Source organism: Micromys minutus (assembly GCF_963924665.1).
Source record: "Micromys minutus genome assembly, chromosome: 10".
Classification (NCBI taxonomy): Eukaryota; Metazoa; Chordata; class Mammalia; order Rodentia; family Muridae; genus Micromys; species Micromys minutus.
The window spans coordinates 47,026,999-47,043,450 of NC_137979.1; the positions used below are offsets into that span (position 1 = coordinate 47,026,999).

At 45.2% G+C, this 16,452-nt stretch overlaps 1 protein-coding gene across 1 annotated transcript; it reads left to right on the forward strand.

Moving 5' to 3' along the window:
* Window positions 1–369: 369 nt before the first annotated feature.
* KLHL10 (kelch like family member 10) lies at window positions 370–16,265 on the forward strand (the record flags this gene model as incomplete). The annotated part of the gene is made up of 5 exons (XM_080922938.1): window positions 370–563; window positions 4,980–5,469; window positions 7,041–7,658; window positions 15,607–15,756; window positions 15,891–16,265. 5 exons carry the CDS (start codon window positions 370–372, stop codon window positions 16,263–16,265), a joined length of 1,827 nt encoding a protein of 608 aa, XP_080779064.1.
* Between the last annotated feature and the right edge of the window lie 187 nt (window positions 16,266–16,452).

The window sequence follows — 16,452 nt, forward strand, 5'->3', positions numbered from 1 at the left end:
GGATGCTGCAGGGATGGTGGGGGACCCAACCTGAGGATGCAATAAGCAGCAGGCTCAGTAAATGGCTCAAATGTGTTGGTGGCCACAGTTCTGCCCTAGGTCTGAGGACGAGGAAGGAGGTGTGGGGTGGTCTACCTGTATGTTCTAGAGGGAGGGGGGAGGAAAAGAAGGGGCAAGAAGGGGGTTCCAGAACCCGAGAGCACAATCCTGAGTGATCTCACTGCCCAGGATTCTGGAACTTGGGCTGCCTGATGGTCCCTATATGAAAGATGTAGTAGGGAAAAGGAGCGACAGCTGGCTAAAGGGGCCCCCCATAACCCTCCCCAACACCCCAGGAGAGCAGCCTCTCTCCCCTGGTCCCAAGGTGCCATGGAGACGGAGAGCGCGGCGGCCTCCACCCGGTTCCACCAGCCTCACATGGAGAGGAAGATGAGCGCGATGACCTGTGAGATCTTCAATGAGCTCCGGCTTGAGGGCAAGCTCTGTGACGTGGTCATCAAAGTCAATGGCTTCGAGTTCAATGCCCACAAGAACATCCTCTGCAGCTGCAGCTCCTACTTTAGGTACACGGGGAGGTCCCAGCTAAGCCCAGGGGGTAGGGGAGAACAGGGTGGGTTCCCCCTGGGGGCTCTTCACCTGCTTTTCAGCTTCCCATTTACCATCTTAAAGGTAGGGACACTGAAGCTCTGGGCTCTTTGTCACCTGGCTGTGCTGCCTTCTACCCAGTCACAGCCAGGGCCAGAGCCTCTCTCTGTGTCCTGCTGTGTTTTCAACTTTCTCTTCAAGTTTCACCTCAACCATGGACACCCATGGATCTTGGACTTCAACCGAGATGATATTAGTACTTCTGGTGACCCTCCTGCCTCAGTCCCAGAAGAGAATACTGGAAGCAGGGAGATCAGTGAAAAAGGATGCAGAGGATGGAGAGGGGACACAAGGGTAGAGAAGCCAGGAAATAATCTCAAAAGAAAAGGTGTTTGGGCTGAAATGCTTGTAACTCAGGAAGTGAGCGGGTTCTTTTGGTTTTAAGCTGGAACAGTCAGGGTACTTGGTGCCGGGGAGAAATAGGAGGAACGTGTTCACCTTTTGCTAAAAGCTCTTACTCAGACCTCGATTGGTGGTCTGTAATCCCGTTTCCTCAGAAGCCGAGGCCTTGGGGAACTGGGGATATAGTTCAATAGTAGAAATAGTGACTAGCACACACCAGGCTTTGGATTCGAGCCCCGGGACTCAGACCGACCATCCCCACCAATAACAACTAACTGTTTAGAGCCTGCCTAGGCAAGTTAGTGAGATTCTGTCCCAAAAGAACAATGAAGACAAAGGGGACTGGGGGAGGGGGGAATACAATGGTTGAGACTTAGACATCTTACCACACAGATCTGAAATCTCAGCACTCAGGAGGCCGAGGCATGAAAATGAGCTCAGGGTCAACCTGGCTATGTAAGTTTTAGGCCAACCCAAGCTACATAACAAGACTGTCTCAGTTACCCGATTAAGAAGACTCCAATCCTTACCCTAAAGGAAACTCTATTCCGTTGAGGGCCACCCCGTGGCCTGCAGGTCTCATGCTGACAAGTCCTTAAAACTTTTAGACTTGGAAAACAATTATTATATGTATGGCCATGGCCATGTGTGAGTGTATGAAGATGATGGAACTGGAGTTACAGGCAGTTTCGAGCTCTGGGTGTGGGTGCTGGGACCTGAACTCGAGTCCTCTGCAAGAGCAGTATGTACTCCTAACAGCCGAACCATTTCTCCAGCGCTGGGGTTCTGCGTTTGTCTCTAACTGGCTTGAGCTGTTCTCAGGTCTGAGCTTTGTAGGTGACGACGCGGCACCGTAGTGCTAAAAGGTCGGACGGACCTGATTCTACACTCTAGATAACGCTCCCAAACGACCAGCTTGTAATCCAGGCATAGTGGCTCAGGCCCGAATCCCAGCAACTGGGAGAGACTGAGGCAGAAGGGTCAGCAGTTCAAGGGCAGCCTGGCCTACGGAGTGAGAATCTATCTCTAAAAACAAACAAAAACAAAGCCAAAACAACAACAATAAGATAGTAAATGTCTTTCTTAAAACTTTGTATTTGTTCATTGATTTTGTTTATGGGTATTTGGCCTGCATGTATGTCTGTGCCACATACATGAAGAGGCATCTGAAGAAGCCATGAGGGGGAGTTGGGTCCCCTGGGACTGGCGTTACAGACTGTGGAACCTGATGTTCTATTAAAAAGAGACCCATCTCTACAGTCCCAAGGCGTTAAATAGCTTAAGTTCTGTAGACCATGTACTCTCTGGCAACTGCTCAACTCTGCCTTTCTGTCAAGAACTGCCCAAATAAGGTCAGGATGTTAGTGTCTGTCTTTAATCCTGGTACTGGGAGGCAGAGGCTGGCAGATCTCTGTGAGTTCTAGGCCAGCATGGTCTACATGGGGAGTTCCAGGATTATATAGGTGAGGCCCTGCCTTTAAAAAAAAAAAAAAGAATAGGCTAATACAAATTATTTATGGACACTGAAATTTGAATGTAGTTTTAAAATGTCTCAAAATGTTCTTTTAACACTCTGATTCCTCTGTAATTCCAAAATGTAAAGAAAAACTTTGTTCCCTGGGGGCAGTACAAAAGCAAGGGGTGGACTGGCTTTGGGCTGCATTTGGCAGAAGCTGTAGGTTGGCAAGCACGGGTCCTAAAGAAGAATTTGATACCTAAGCCCCACTGGCCCTTAAGCCTCTTAGAAGAAACAAAATATTCTGTTTTATTCAATACCCAGAAATGTACCTATTTACAGGTGTGTGTCTAACACATAGTTGTGGTCATTTATTTCATATTTTCTCACTGGGGGTATGCTGGGTATTGAAGGGAAAAGAAAGAGGTGAACATTTCTGTTCTCAGCAAGCTTATTCTTTTCCCTTTTTGTTTGCCTGTTTTTGTTTTGTGAGACAGGGTTTCTCTGTGTAGCCCTGGTTGTCCTCACTCTGTAGATCAGGCTAGCCTCAAACTCATAAAGATCTGTCTGCCTCTGCCTCTCTGCCTCTCTGCCTCTGCCTCTCCTCTGCCTCTGCCTCTCCTCTGCCTCTGCCTCTCCTCTGCCTCTCCTCTGCCTCTGCCTCTGCCTCTCCTCTGCCTCTGCCTCTGCAGTGCAGGCACCACAACCTGGCAGCGTTGCTGCTGCTTCTTGTTCCTTTCCTTTTTTTTTTTTTTTTTTTTTTTTTTTGAGAAAGAGTTTCTTTGTGTAGCCCTGGCTGACCTAGAACTTGCTTTGTAGACCAGGCTGGCCTAGAACTCACAGAGATCCCACAGCTTCTCTCTCCTGAGTACTTGTTCTAAGGTGTATGCCACCATTCTGGGCTACACATATATTTTTTTAAAAAAATCTTAAAACACACACACATATGTGTGTATGTATATATGTACATGCACACACACATATACACATACACATATATGTATACACATATACACATACATATGGACACTGGCTCAGTAGTAAAGGTGCTTGCTGCTAAGCATGGTTATCTGAGTTCATCCCTGGGAGCTAACTGGAGAGAAACAAGTCCCACAAGTTGCCCTCTGACACGCCACATGGCCGCTCTGCCACATGGACACTCCACTGTGTGTGTGTGTGTGTGTGCTGGGGTTACAGGCTTATGCCACCACGTCAGCCTTTTCTTTTCCTTTTGGTTTTTTGAATGGTATTTCCTTCTTACCAACAAAGTCAGGGGAAGGTTTTGAATGCAAGGGGGACATAGACTCTTTGTAAGGCCCACTCTGGTGCTGGATTTTCTGTATACATGGGAGATTTGGGTGGGCGATGGGAGAAGGCAGATTTGGATTTAATTTTGTGTGTACAAATGTTTTGTCTGCATGTATGCCTATGCATACTGTGTGCCTACTGCCTACAGAGGCTGGAAGAGGGTTACAGATTCCCTGGAACTAAAGTTAGAATGGTGCTGGGAATCAAACCCAGGTCCTTTGCAACAGCAACAAGTATTCACTGCTTGGGTCATCCTCCCTCTATTCTCTGAGCCCTGGACCTTTAAGAATTTTTTTTTTTAAATTTTATGTGTATGAACGTTTTGTCTGTGTGGATGTATGGCCCCATGCACATGCCTGGTGCGTGTAGAAGTCAGAAGAAGGCATTGAAGTTCATGGGGCTGGAGTTGTGAATGGCTGAGCTGCCACGTGGGTGTTGGGAATTGAACTTGGGTCCAGAGCAACAAGTGCTCTTAAATGCCAAGGCAGTTCTCCAGACCAAGACTGGACCTTGATCTTATTTGCATTCTAGTCCTCAGTTTATCCATCCAAAAACTATAAAAGAAAAAAGGGAGGTGGGCTGGGGAAATGACTCCGTGGGTGAAGTGCTTGCTGCCCAAGCAGAAAGACCTGAGTTCAGATCCCCAAGAACCACACAAAAGTCAAGTATGGTGGCACATATTTGGTTTTTTTGTTTGTTTGCTTGTTTTTTTGTTTTTTAATTTTTTATTAGATATTCTCTGTACTTACATTTGAAATGTTATCCCCTTCACCCACCCCGCTCCCCTCCCCCTCCCCCTCTACTCGTCTTTGCGAAGGTGCACTTGCTCCCCAATCTCCCTCTCCACCTCAGTGGTGGAGCATATTTGTAATTCCAGGAAGGAAAAGACAGGTTGATCCTGGGAGCTTGCTGACCAGCCAGTCTAGTCAGTCAGCAGTGAGTTCCACAGTGAGTGAGAGACCCGTGTCTCAAAAAAAAAAAAACCATAAATACACAATACACACTGAAGTGAAGACAATCAACATGGACCATACCTGCGCATGTGCCTGCTCATGTACATACACACACACACACACACACACTTTGAAAAGAGATGACAAAGACATATCGACTACATACCCGTCACCTCGCATCACTTGGAGTGTGTCCAAGGCGTCCTCAGAGAGCAAAAGGTCAAGGAGGAGAATGCTTCTGTGCTAATTTCTCTCGTCTTTTCCCTCCTTCCCAGAGCTTTGTTTACAAGTGGCTGGAACAACACTGAGAAGAAGGTTTACAACATTCCTGGCATTTCCCCCGACATGATGAAGCTAATTATTGAGTATGCATACACTCGGACCGTACCTATCACCCCTGACAACGTGGAGAAGCTGCTGGCTGCTGCTGACCAGTTTAACATCATGGGGATTGTTAGGGGTTGCTGTGAGTTCCTCAAGTCGGAGCTGTGTCTAGATAACTGTATTGGCATCTGCAAGTTCACGGACTACTACTACTGCCCTGAGCTGAGGCAGAAGGCTTACATGTTCATCCTGCACAACTTCGAGGAAATGGTGAAAGTCTCGGCGGAGTTTCTGGAGCTCTCGGTCACTGAGCTTAAGGACATCATTGAGAAAGATGAACTCAACGTGAAGCAGGAGGACGCAGTATTTGAGGCCATTTTAAAGTGGATTTCTCACGACCCCCAAAATAGGAAGCAACATATTTCAGTTTTACTTCCTAAGGTCAAGTTTAGCTACTCTTTGCAAATGCTTACTTGCTCTTGTTTGACCTCTCTACTCAGAGGGGCTGTCCCTAAGAGCCACAAAATAGGTCTCTTGTTCTCTTTGTCTGCTGATGGTAATGCCGTATAGATATGTATCCCCATTTTCTGCTGACTGTGAACTCCTTGGGGGCAGACATGCCTTAGTCCCTGGCCCTGCTAGCCCTTCATATGAAAGTCAACTCAAAGTAGGTGCGCAGTATGAGTTTGTGGAATGGAAACATGAGCAAGGGAAAAGTGTCAGGTGCATGATGGATCCCAAGGCTGTGTTGGCAATGTCCCCTCCCGTTGATGTTGCTAGTTCTTTCTTTAGCCAAAATTAACCTCTTAGTGTGGGGAAAGCAGCAGGCGAGTCCACAGAATTCCAAAGGGTCTTTCACCCTTTTGCCTCCTGACAAGCTCCCCACTCCAAGGTAGAAGCCGTCTTAGGAACGAAGTCACGAGAGTAGTCCGCAAGTATAGTTACTTGTTGCTAATTACCGTTATTTGACATATGGAGCTATATTTAATTTCTGGACAATCACACAGCTTCTTTTGGTCTAAAAGCTCTACCCAGTGGCTAAGGAATGCTATCCTCAGATTCCTTCTGTCTAGCTTATTTATTTATATGTATGCCTCCTCTACAAAATAAAACCATCTATGAGTTGAATACACACTCTCTTCCACAATCCTTCCCTCCCACAATCCTTCCCTCCCTCCTCCCCCTCCCCCTTCCTCTTCTCCTCTGAGCAGGTTGGGGGCCCCCTCTGGGTATCCCCTGACCCTGGCACTTAAGACTCTGCTAGGCTAGACATTTCTTCTCCCACTGAGGCCAGACAAGGCAGCTCAGTTTGGGATAACCTTGCTCCGTTTTTAAAAAGCAAACTAAGGGGCTGGAAATATGGCTCAGAGCATGTCCTGCTCCTTCAGAGCACCTGACTTCAGTTCGGAGCACTCAGACTCTCAGCTTCCTACAACTGTAGCTCCAGGGGATCCCATGCCCTCCTCTGGCCTTTGCCAGTACACATACACATATACACACATATACACACATACATACACACATACACACACATACATATACACACATATACACACATACATACACACATACATATGCACACATACACACATATACACACATACACATACATACACATACACACATACATATACACATACATACACACATACACACACATATACACACACATACATACACACACATACATACACACACATACATATACACACATACACATACATATGCACACATACACACATACATACACACACATACATATACACACATACGCATACATACATATGCACACATACACACACATACATATGCACACATACACACACATATACACACACATACATACACATACATATGCACACATACACACACACATAAACACATACACACTTTAAAGCACAAAACAAAATATTCCCAGAGACCAAAAGGCAGATGATACAGCTGGGCTTAAAGAGATGGGACTTCCCGATGTCCTTGCCTCACCTGAATAAATTTCTGTATTTTCTTCTTAGGTTCGCCTGGCCCTAATGCATGCTGAGTACTTCATGAATAATGTTAAGATGAATGACTATGTCAAAGACAGTGAGGAATGTAAGCCAGTCATCATCAACGCCCTAAAGGCTATGTATGACCTGAACATGAACGGACCCTCCAATTCTGACTTCACCAACCCACTTACCAGGCCCCGCCTGCCCTATGCCATCCTATTTGCTATTGGTGGCTGGAGTGGCGGAAGCCCCACCAATGCCATTGAGGCATATGATGCTCGAGCAGACAGATGGGTGAACGTCACGTGCGAGGAAGAAAGTCCTCGAGCCTACCATGGGGCAGCCTACCTGAAAGGCTATGTTTATATCATTGGGGGGTTTGATAGCGTAGACTACTTCAATAGTGTTAAGCGTTTTGACCCCGTGAAGAAAACTTGGCACCAAGTGGCCCCTATGCACTCTAGACGTTGCTATGTCAGCGTGACAGTCCTCAGCAATTTCATCTATGCCATGGGAGGGTTTGATGGCTACGTGCGTCTCAACACTGCTGAACGGTATGAGCCAGAGACCAACCAATGGACACTCATTGCCCCCATGCACGAGCAGAGGAGTGACGCAAGCGCCACAACACTCTACGGGAAGGTAAAGAACCAGGGTGGAAGGGGAAGATGGATACTGTTCGTCCTTTTGGGATGAGGCTGGAAGACAAAATGGCAACACTCACAGTTGTCTTTCGGTATCCACTGAAGATTGGATGACGGTCCCCTGTACACAGCCGCATCCAGGCGCTCCAGTCTCATATAACATGGTATGGTGCTTGTGTATAGCCTGTGCACAGTTGGGTGTGGGGACACACACCCATAAGCCTAGCACAGTTGGGAGGCTAAGACAGGGCGATTGCTATAGTTGGAGGGCAGCTTGGGCTACACAGGCTGACTCCATCTCCAAGAGCACTGTTGTATACCATGCGCTCACGTACTTCAACTCGCTTCAGACTACATATAACACCTGACATTATGTAAATACTATGTTAACCACTATACTGTGTTTTTTTTTTTTTTTTTGATAACGATGAGAAAAGTCTGTACATTTTCCATACATATATTTACATTTTTTTTTTAAATTAAATTTTGGGAGGGGGCATGCTGAACATATGTGGGGGTCAGAGGACAACTTGCAGAAGTAGATGCTCTCCTCTACTAGGTGGGGCCCAGGGACAAACGCAGGTCTTCAGTCTTTGTGGCAAGTGTCATTGCACACTGAGCCATCTCACTAGCAGAGTTTTTATTTAAAAAATGATTATGTGCATGAATGTTTTACCTGCGCATACATACATGAACGATATGCATGGCTAGTTAGTGCTCAGGGAAGTCAGAAGAGGGCATCAGATCCCCTGGAGTTAACAGTTATGGACAATTGTGAGCCATTGTGTGGCTGCTGGGAATCAAACTCTGGGTCCTCTGCAAATGCAACAAGTGCAGCCTGCTCATGCTAGCACACGCTTTTAGTCCCCAGCACTAGGGAGGCAGAGGCAGGTGGATGGATCTCTGTGAGTTTGAGGCCAGCCTCATTCACATGGTGAGTTCCAGGACAGTCAGGGCTACATGATATCACCCTGTCTCAACAAACAAACAAACAAACAAACAAACAAACAAACAAACAAAACCAGAAAAATTAACAAGTGCTGTAAACTACTGAGCCATCTCTCCAGCCCCCATGTACTTATTTGAGACACTTCTATTTACGCCCGACAGGCCGGGAATTCCCAAAGTTCCTCCTGTCTCTGCCTCCAGGGTGCTGGGGTTCTAGTGATGTGCCACTCTGACTCTTTTTTCTTTGAGGCAGGGTCTCACACAGTAGCCAGAGCTAGCCTTGAAACTTCAGTGATGTCCCTGCCAGAGCCTCTTGAGTAGTTACAGGTGTGAGCCATTGTGTCCAGTCTGGACACATCCCTCTCTGAAGAGTTGCTAGGATTATTTGGGGGGGGCTGTCGGGGAGCGAGATAGGGTGCTGAAGAGATGGCTCAGTTGTTAATTGTTGCTCTTGTAGAGGATCCAAGTTCAGTTCCCAGCACCCTTATGAAGCAGGCAGCTCACAAGTTCTTTTAAATCCAGTTGTAGGGGATCCAACATCTTCCTCTGGCTTCTCTCTCTCTTTCTCTCTCTCTCTCTCTCTCTCTCTCTCTCTCTCTCTCTCTCTCTCTCTCTCTCTCTCTCTCTCTCACACACACACACACACACACACACACACACACACACACACTGATACTTTTTTTTAAGTTTTAAAGGGGCTCAAAAGGTGGCTCAGTGGTTAAGAGCACTGGCTGCTCTGCTCTTCCAGAAGGACTCAGGTTCAATTCCCAGCAACCACATAGCAACTCATATCTATCTGTAACTCCAGTTTCAGAGGATCTGTCAGACTCACCTAGACAGGCGAAACACGAATGAACATAAAATAAATTTTAAAATCTTTTTTGAATGTTCTAAAAAAACTATGTGTGCGTATGTGCACAAGAATCCAAGTGCCTAGAGGCCAGAGGCATCAGATTCCCTGTAGTGGAGTTATAAGTGGTTAAGAGTTACATTAACAACTGTCAGATGTGGGTTCTCTGCAAGTGTGATCTGTACTCTTAACCATTGGGCCAACTCTCCTCCGGTTTCATTCTCTCTCTGTCTCTCTCTCTCTCTCAACAGGGTTTCTCTGTGTAGCTCTGGCTGTCCTGAAACTCACTCTGTAGAGACCAAGCTGGCCTCAAATTCACAGAGATCCGCCTGTCTATGCCTCCCAAGTGCTGGGATTAAAGGTGTGTGTTGCTCCCGTCTGGCCCTGACTTTCTTTTTCAGCCACATTTTTATTAGGTGTGTGTGTAAAACTGTCCTGTGGTGTACATGTGGAGGTCAGAGGTCAACTTGCCATAGGTTTCTTCCTCCCTCTATGTAGATCAAGCTGCTTTACCCACTGAGCAATCTTTCCAACCCTTCTCAATACTTTTCTCTTTCATTATTTAATTATTTGTGTTTGTGTGGAGGGGGGGATACATGTGATCAGAGGACAGTTTTCCTTCCACCATGTCAGCTCAGTGACAAGGGCTTGTTACCCACTGAGCCATCTCTCTTAACCCTCCCCCCAATACTTGCAATCCTAGTGTTAATACATGGATGTGTGGAACCTGAGGTAAACAGGGCTGACTGTGCTCTTTTCCTTATTTAAAAAACAAGACAAACAACAATAAAACCAGTGTGCCAGGCATGGTGGCACACACTTTAATCCCAGCACTCAGAAGGTAGAGGTAGACGAATTTCTGCAGCGCTTGAGGCAAAACTGGTCTACATAACTCTAGGACCTACAGAATAGGCTAAAAAGTGAGACTCTTCCAAAACAAAACAAAATGCATGGCTGGGTGTGGTAGTACACACCTCAATCCCTGCACTCTACAAGCTGAGGCAGGCCGACCTCTGAGTTTGAAGCCAGTCTGGTTTCTTTTTTTAAGATTTATTTATTTTATATATATGAGTACACTGTAGCTGTCTTCAGACACACCAGAAGAGGGCATCGGATCCCATTACAGATGGTTGTGAGCCACCATGCAGTTGCTGGGAATTCAACTCAGGACCTCTGGAAGAGCAGTCAGTGCTCTTAACCACTGAGCCATCTCTCCAGCCCCCAGTCTGGTTTCTATAGTGTGTTCCAAGCCAGTCAGGGCTACACAGGCAAGCTATGAGGCAAGCCATGTCTCAAAACAAAACAAAACAGCACAAAGAAGAGCAGCTGAGAACATTGGTAGAGATCAGTTGTCTAGCAAATTGAAGTCCTGGGTTCACTGTTCAACACCAACTAACACTATGTGTGGGGCATGTGGCTGTCATCCTGGGGAGGGGAGTGCGAGAGAACCAGAAATTTAAGGCTATGATCTTAGGCTACCCGGGAAATTTGAGGCTAACCTGGGGAAAACAAGACCCTGTCTCAAAAGGAAACAAAAATCATGTAGGTGGGGAGATGGCTTAGCTGGTGAAGGAATTGCCTTGCCAAATTAGATCCCTAGCACAGTCCATGCAAAAATAGCTGGGCATGAGAGCATTTGTGTGTTATCTCTCTCTGTGTTGGGGAGGCAGAGACAAGCAGACCTCTGTTGTCCTATGACCAACTAACCTAACTTGTTTGGCAAGTTGCAAGGCAGTGAGAACTAACTCCTGTCTCAAAACAAACAGCCCACCAAAGAAGTTGGAAAGCTGAAAAGATGGTTCAGCAGTTCAGAGCCCTTGTTGTTCTCCCTTTTGATCTGGGTTTGGTTACCAGCACCATGTGGTAGCTCACAACCATCTGTAATTCCAGTTCTAGGGGAATCTGACCTTCGACCTGCGTATATGTGGTGCCCATATAGATGAGCAAGCTTGTAATCTCAATGCACACACATACACATAACAGCACACACACCTACACATAAACAGAAACAAGTTAAAAATAAAAAGATGGATGGTACCACCCAGATGGCTCAGCATATAAAGGAGCTTGCCGCATAAGGAAAAACCAATTCTAGGAAGACTTTTGACCTCCAAATGTGCATAATGGCAAATGCACAGAGATACTTGTGAATGCATGTGTACATGTGTGCCCATATACACAATATACGTGTTTTTTTTAAAAAATGGATGATTCCTGGGGATCCAATGTTGTTCTTTGGCCTCTGCATGCATGCATACATACACACACACTGTATATATATATAATATATATATATATATATATAATATATATACACATACTGGCATCCACACACTTATTCATGTACACATATAATCCATGTATATATAGAGAGAATAAATTAAGATAGTATAGACTGGCATTAAAAATGACCCCTGGGGGTCTGGAGTGACAACTCTGTGTTTCTGAGCAATAGCTGCTCTTCCAGAAGACAATTAGGTTCCAATCCCCACATGATGGCTAACAGTCTGTTCCAGTTCCAAGGTGTGGTGTTTTGAATATGCTTGGCCCAGGGAGTGGCACTATTAGGAGATATGACCTTGTTGGAGCAGGTGTGCCCTTGTTGGAAAAAGTGTGTCACTGTGGGGGAGGGTAAAGAGACCCCTCCTCTTAACCACAATAGAAGTCAGTCTTCTGTTTGCCCTTGGAACAAGAGGTAGAATTCTCAACTCCTCCAGTGCCATGCCTGCTTGGAAGCTGCCAAGTTTCCTGCCATGATGATAATGGATTGAACCTCTCAATCTGTAAGCCAGCCTCAATTAAATGTCCTTTGTAAGAGTTGCCTTGGTCATGATGTCTATTCACAGCAGTAAAACCCTAAGACAGAAGTTGGTACTAGGAGTGGGGTATTAATGAGGTATTGCTGGAATAGGCCTGACCATGTTTTTTTTTTTTTTTTTTCTTGGAAGAATGTGAATTTGGGGACTTTGAATTTGGAAAGTTATGGAATGCTTTAAGTGGGGCTTAATGGGCCATCCTAGTAGAAATATGGAAGACAGTGGTGTTGAGGGTGATTTGAACTGTGTAGGCCTGCTGGCCCAAGAGGTTTCAGTGAAGAATGTTAGTATATGGCCTAGAGACTGTTTTTGTGATATGTTAGTGAAGAATACGGGTGGACTTTTTTGTGTATTTGTTTTTTTTTTTTTTTTTTTTTTTGTTTTGTTGTTGTCCAAAGAGTCTGCCAGAGGCTAAGGTAAAGAGATTTAGATTAATTGCTTTGACAAAGGAAGTCTCAAAACAGCCTGGTAAAAATTTTGTTGTTTGGTTACTAAAGTTTAGTATTACAAAGAGAGTTTTAATGAAAAGAAACAAGCTGAGAAAGGACAAATATAAAATTTAAAATAAAAAATTTAAAGTAATAAAAGGGCACCAGGAGGTGAAATGGAGCTGAATCCTATGTTCAAGGAGATAAACAGATTAAGGGTGTGGTGACCTCAGAGCAAGATTCCTGCCAACTAAGCTTACAGTTTATGCTTTTGTAGTTAAATAAGGGACAGTCATATCTAGGCATTATTATTACTTGGTTATTGTTTTCATTTGAGATTTTAATCTGAAATGAACTACAATCCAAAAATGGAGTACATACTCTTTTGATCTAGATCTTGAGGAATAGTGATCATGAAAAGCTTAAATTTAGGCATGGTGGTACACATCTTTAATCTCTGCACTCAGGAGACAGCCATGCAGATCTCAGAGTTCAAGGTCAATCTACAAAGCAAGCTCCAGAGCAGCCAAGCTTCAGCAGTGATGGAGTTGGAAAGTAGAAAACTGGTAATAGAATGAGGGGGGTCATGTTCCAGCATCAGCAAGCAGCAGAACTCAGCAGCTTCACCCATGTGGCTCGGGCTTTAGAGTCAAAAACAGAAGGGACTACTGGGACAATTGATGCTGGTTAGCTAGAGCTAAGAAATTAGTGGTGATTAAGAAGAGACCAACATCAGGCTGGAGAGATGGCTCAGCAGTTTAGAGCACTGGCTGCTTTTCCAGAGGACCTGAGTTTAATTCCCAGCAGCCACATGGTGGCTCATGACCATCTGTAATGGAATCCAATGCCATCTTCTGTTGCATCTGAAGACAGCAACAGTGTACTCATATACATAAAATAAGTAAATCTCTAAAAATAGAGACCTGCATCACTGAGATGAAATTTGGGAAGTGTTTTCTGAGATGACAAAGAAGCTGTTTCAGAGATAGCCAAGGTTGAACCTTGTGCTGCAGCCGAACTTGGTAATGTGTAAGAGTCACCCAGTGGTACAGGTTTTGAAGGCATGAAGGGGGGTCATGGAGAGCAGCTGAGGTTGGCACTGTGAGAGGCTAGGGAAGACTACTGGTGAAGGTGCAGCCTCAGTTACAGTTGACAGCCCAGGATTGAAGGGGTCATGCAAAGAGGTTGAGGTTTGGCACCATGAAGAGAACCTAATAGAGGCTATTGGTGAAGTCTAGTTTTGCAGAAGACCCCAGTGTATTGGAGATGTCAGTTTCTTGGGATGAACACAAAGAAAAGCAGTGGCAGTAGAATGGATGAACCTGAGCTTAGAGTGCTACAAAGAACGGTGACGAGAGCTCTTTCAAGGAGCCCAGAAGATCATGTCTGGATGCCAGACATTGGAAAGGGAAGCTGACTTGGAGACCCCAAGATGTTAAAGATGCTAGAGCCGTGGGATATCTGCTGAGGAAAGCTAACAGGGAGTAGAACCAGCCCAAGAGAATGAAATTTGTTATAGTCAACAAATATGAAAAAGGAGTTGGAGATCTGAAGACCACTTTGACATCAGACATGGAGAGGAAGAGTTTGGAGTTTGCCCAGCTGGTTTTCTGTCTTACTATGGGGAATACAGTTAAGTGATTGGATAAATCTCAGAAGAGACTTTGAACTTTGGATTTTTAATATTGTGGAGACTGCTATAAACTATGGGGACTTTTGAAAGTTGGACTAAATGTATTTTGCTATGTTTAGGTATGGTCCCCACAGACTTGTGTTTGAACAAGCTTAAGGGAGCTAGGGAGTGGAATGTGGTGGTTTGAATATGCTTGGCTCAGGCAGTGGCACTATTAGGACCTGTGGCCTTCTTGGAGGAAGTATGTCACTATGGGGGTGAGCAAGGAGACTCTCCTCCTAACTCCATGGGAGTCAGTCTTGTTTGCCCTTCAAACAAGATGAACTCTCAGCTCCTCCAGTGCCATGCCTGCCTGGAAGCAACTGTTTCCTGCCTTGATGATAATGGATTGAACCTCTCAACCTGTAAGCCAGCCCCAATTAAATGTTGTCCTTTATAAGAATTGTCTTGGTCATGGTGTCTGTTCACAGCAGTAAATCCCTAAGACACAAGGAAATCTAACACCTTCTGGCCTCTGAGGACATGGCATGCATATGGTTGTATAGACAGGCATACTGGCAAAACATCTATACACATAAAAGTGACCCTTTGGGTGTCTCAAATCTGACAACCTGACTTCTATCTTTGGTATCTAGGAGAGAGATAAGAGAAAACTCAACTCTTGCAAGTGTCCTCTGACCTTCACACGCATGTCCTGGCAGCAACACATGCATGCATCTAAATAAATGTAATTGAGAGAAAAAACCAAAAACAAACAAAAAGCAACGGAAAGTCAGGTGTGGTGTATAGGTTTTTAATTTCAGGAGGCTGAGGCAGGGAAGCCAGCCTGGTCTACAAGATGAAAAGCAGAGGGAGGGGCTGGTGAGATGGGTCAGTGGTTAAGAGCACTGGCTATTTTCCCAGGAGCCCTCGGTTCAATTACAAGCACCCACATAGCAACTCACAACCATCTATAACTCTAATCCCGGGGGGAGGGTGTCTCTTCTGGCCTTCATTGACACTGCATACATGTGATGTACAGAAATAGTTGTAAACAAAATACCCATACACATAAAATAACATACAAGTTGTTGCTAATCATGTCTACCAACTATCTGCAAGTTGGAGCCTGCAACAGGCTAAGCTCTGGGCTGGGACAGCTACTATGACCTGTTCATGTCCTTAGACGATAGCTCTCCAAGTTAAAAAAAACAAAAAGCATTCCCTGACATTCACCTGTCTTCTGTGTACTCCCCAGTATAATTTAGCAATCCTGAATTCTCTCCACACAGGTCTACATCTGTGGTGGGTTTAATGGAAACGAATGCCTGTTTACAGCAGAAGTGTACAACACCGAGAGCAACCAATGGACAGTCATTGCACCCATGAGGAGCAGGAGGAGTGGAATAGGTGTAATTGCTTACGGGGAACATGTATATGCAGTGAGTTTTTATTATACAATGATAAAGTGGCACCCTTAGTTCCTTCTAATAGTGTCTGGTCCTCCCCACAAGGGCTTCCTCGGTGAGTAGAAGCAGTGAATAGCAGTCAACCTTGTTTCTTTTGCTCTTCACAGGTAGGTGGCTTTGATGGAGCCAATCGACTGAGGAGTGCAGAAGCCTACAGTCCAGTGGCTAATACTTGGCGCACGATCCCCACTATGTTTAACCCTCGTAGCAATTTTGGGATCGAGGTAGTGGACGACCTCTTGTTTGTGGTGGGTGGCTTTAATGGCTTTACCACCACCTTTAATGTTGAGTGCTATGATGAAAAGACCGATGAGTGGTATGACGCTCATGACATGAGCATATACCGCAGTGCTCTGAGCTGCTGCGTGGTACCAGGGCTAGCCAATGTTGGGGAGTATGCAGCTAGACGGGACAACTTCACAGGATTAGCACTGCGAGATGAAGTAAAGTATTCCGCTTCGACAAGTACCCTACCTGTATGAGCCTCTTCATTTAGCTAATAAAAAGTCTAAGCAATAAGAATTAATTCTTTTTTTAAATAAATGCAGTGTTTAAACTTGTAAGAGTACTGGAAAATGTTCAACTTAAGGGAAGCAAGGGTTGGATGAATGAGGGAGTAAGGAAGGTGATTACATTCAACAGTGGATAATTAAGAAAAAAACCACAATA